Genomic DNA, 1,162 nt, shown 5'->3' with positions numbered 1-1,162 from the left:
GTATTCTCTGGCTGTCAGAGTTCTGTGTTTATTCTAGAAGAGTCTCACCGTCTCCGCCATGGAGAACTCCGAGCCCAGCTGCTTGGCCAGTCCGTAGTCCCCGAGCTTGATGAGATTGGCTTTGGTGAGGAAAATGTTCAACGTCTTAATGTCCCTGCGAAGACAAACCGGAGACGTTACTACAGAATCTCCCCCATCCCCCGCAATGATGTCACCTCCCCTCTCAGTGATGTCATCCCCCAATGATGTCACACCTCCCGTAAAGGCACGATTGCAAACTGCGAGAATCGCGGCAAGGTGCGCGGGAAAACGCACAGGAAGTGAGGTAGCTGTGTGAGCCTTGGGACTATAAAAGGAGGAGCCAGCCTCTCTGGCTTTGCTGATGGTCTTGTCAGCTTAGTGTTTGTGCCTGTGTTCTGTATCTGTTACTTTAGCCTGCCTTGACTCGGATTGCTCTGGACCCTTCTCTGCTTGCTGCCAGCCCCTGACCTCGGCTTGTTTCCTGGACATTGAGTTTGCCTTACGATTTTGTACCTCGCCTGCCCGACCGGATTTGACCTTGGCTTCCCGACTTCCCTTCACGGTTGTCACCATGCAGTGGGTGTTTCCAGCCTACGGCACTCGTGCTCCTCGTTGCCCTGCACCCTTCTGTTCCCAACTCAAGGGGTCGCAGGACACGAATCGCAAGAGACGCCTCCCCATCTTCCAGTCTCAGCCTCAGGTACGTGATACCTCCCCTCTCTCAACGATGTCATCCCCCCAATGATGTCACCTCCCCCTTCAATGATGTCAACATCCACGGCAATGATGTCACCTCCACTCTCAGTGATGTCACCTCCCCTCCCATGTTATCCCCCTCTCAATTATGTCACCTCCCCTCCGTGATGTCATCCCCTTTTTTTTAGCCGAGCCAACCCCACCTCCTTCCAGACCACCAGAGACTCATCCTAGAGAGAAACAGTCCAGGGTCAGAAAGCCTAGAACAACCAATGAGCAGAATCCTTCTGTCCTTGAGGAACCTTTCCCGCACCCTTCCCTTACTCGAGGAACATTTCCCAGACTCCCTGGAACCTTTCACTTGCCACTCCTCCTTCCCCCCCAGGAACCTTTCCCGCACCCTGCCCCTACTCGAGGAACATTTCCCAGCCGCCCTGGAACCTTT

The 1,162-nt window shown here is 54.2% G+C and overlaps 1 protein-coding gene across 1 annotated transcript in view; it reads right to left on the bottom strand.

The window, feature by feature from the left end:
- NEK9 (NIMA related kinase 9) overlaps positions 1 to 1,162 on the bottom strand; it is an 8,886-nt gene that overhangs the window by 6,614 nt on the left and 1,110 nt on the right. Inside the window, exons 2-3 of the mRNA XM_018574335.1 lie at positions 899 to 947; positions 49 to 278 (exon numbers count right to left, since the gene is read on the bottom strand). Of these exons, the coding sequence (XP_018429837.1) occupies positions 49 to 278; positions 899 to 947 (279 nt within the window). The remainder of the gene's footprint in view (positions 1 to 48; positions 279 to 898; positions 948 to 1,162) is intronic.

Source organism: Nanorana parkeri, unplaced genomic scaffold (genome assembly GCF_000935625.1).
Source record: "Nanorana parkeri isolate BGI_ZX_2015 unplaced genomic scaffold, ASM93562v1 scaffold2892, whole genome shotgun sequence".
NCBI classification, from domain to species: Eukaryota; Metazoa; Chordata; class Amphibia; order Anura; family Dicroglossidae; genus Nanorana; species Nanorana parkeri.
The sequence above is the reverse complement of the archived record's forward strand: the minus strand, read 5'-3'. Positions and strand labels throughout refer to the sequence as shown.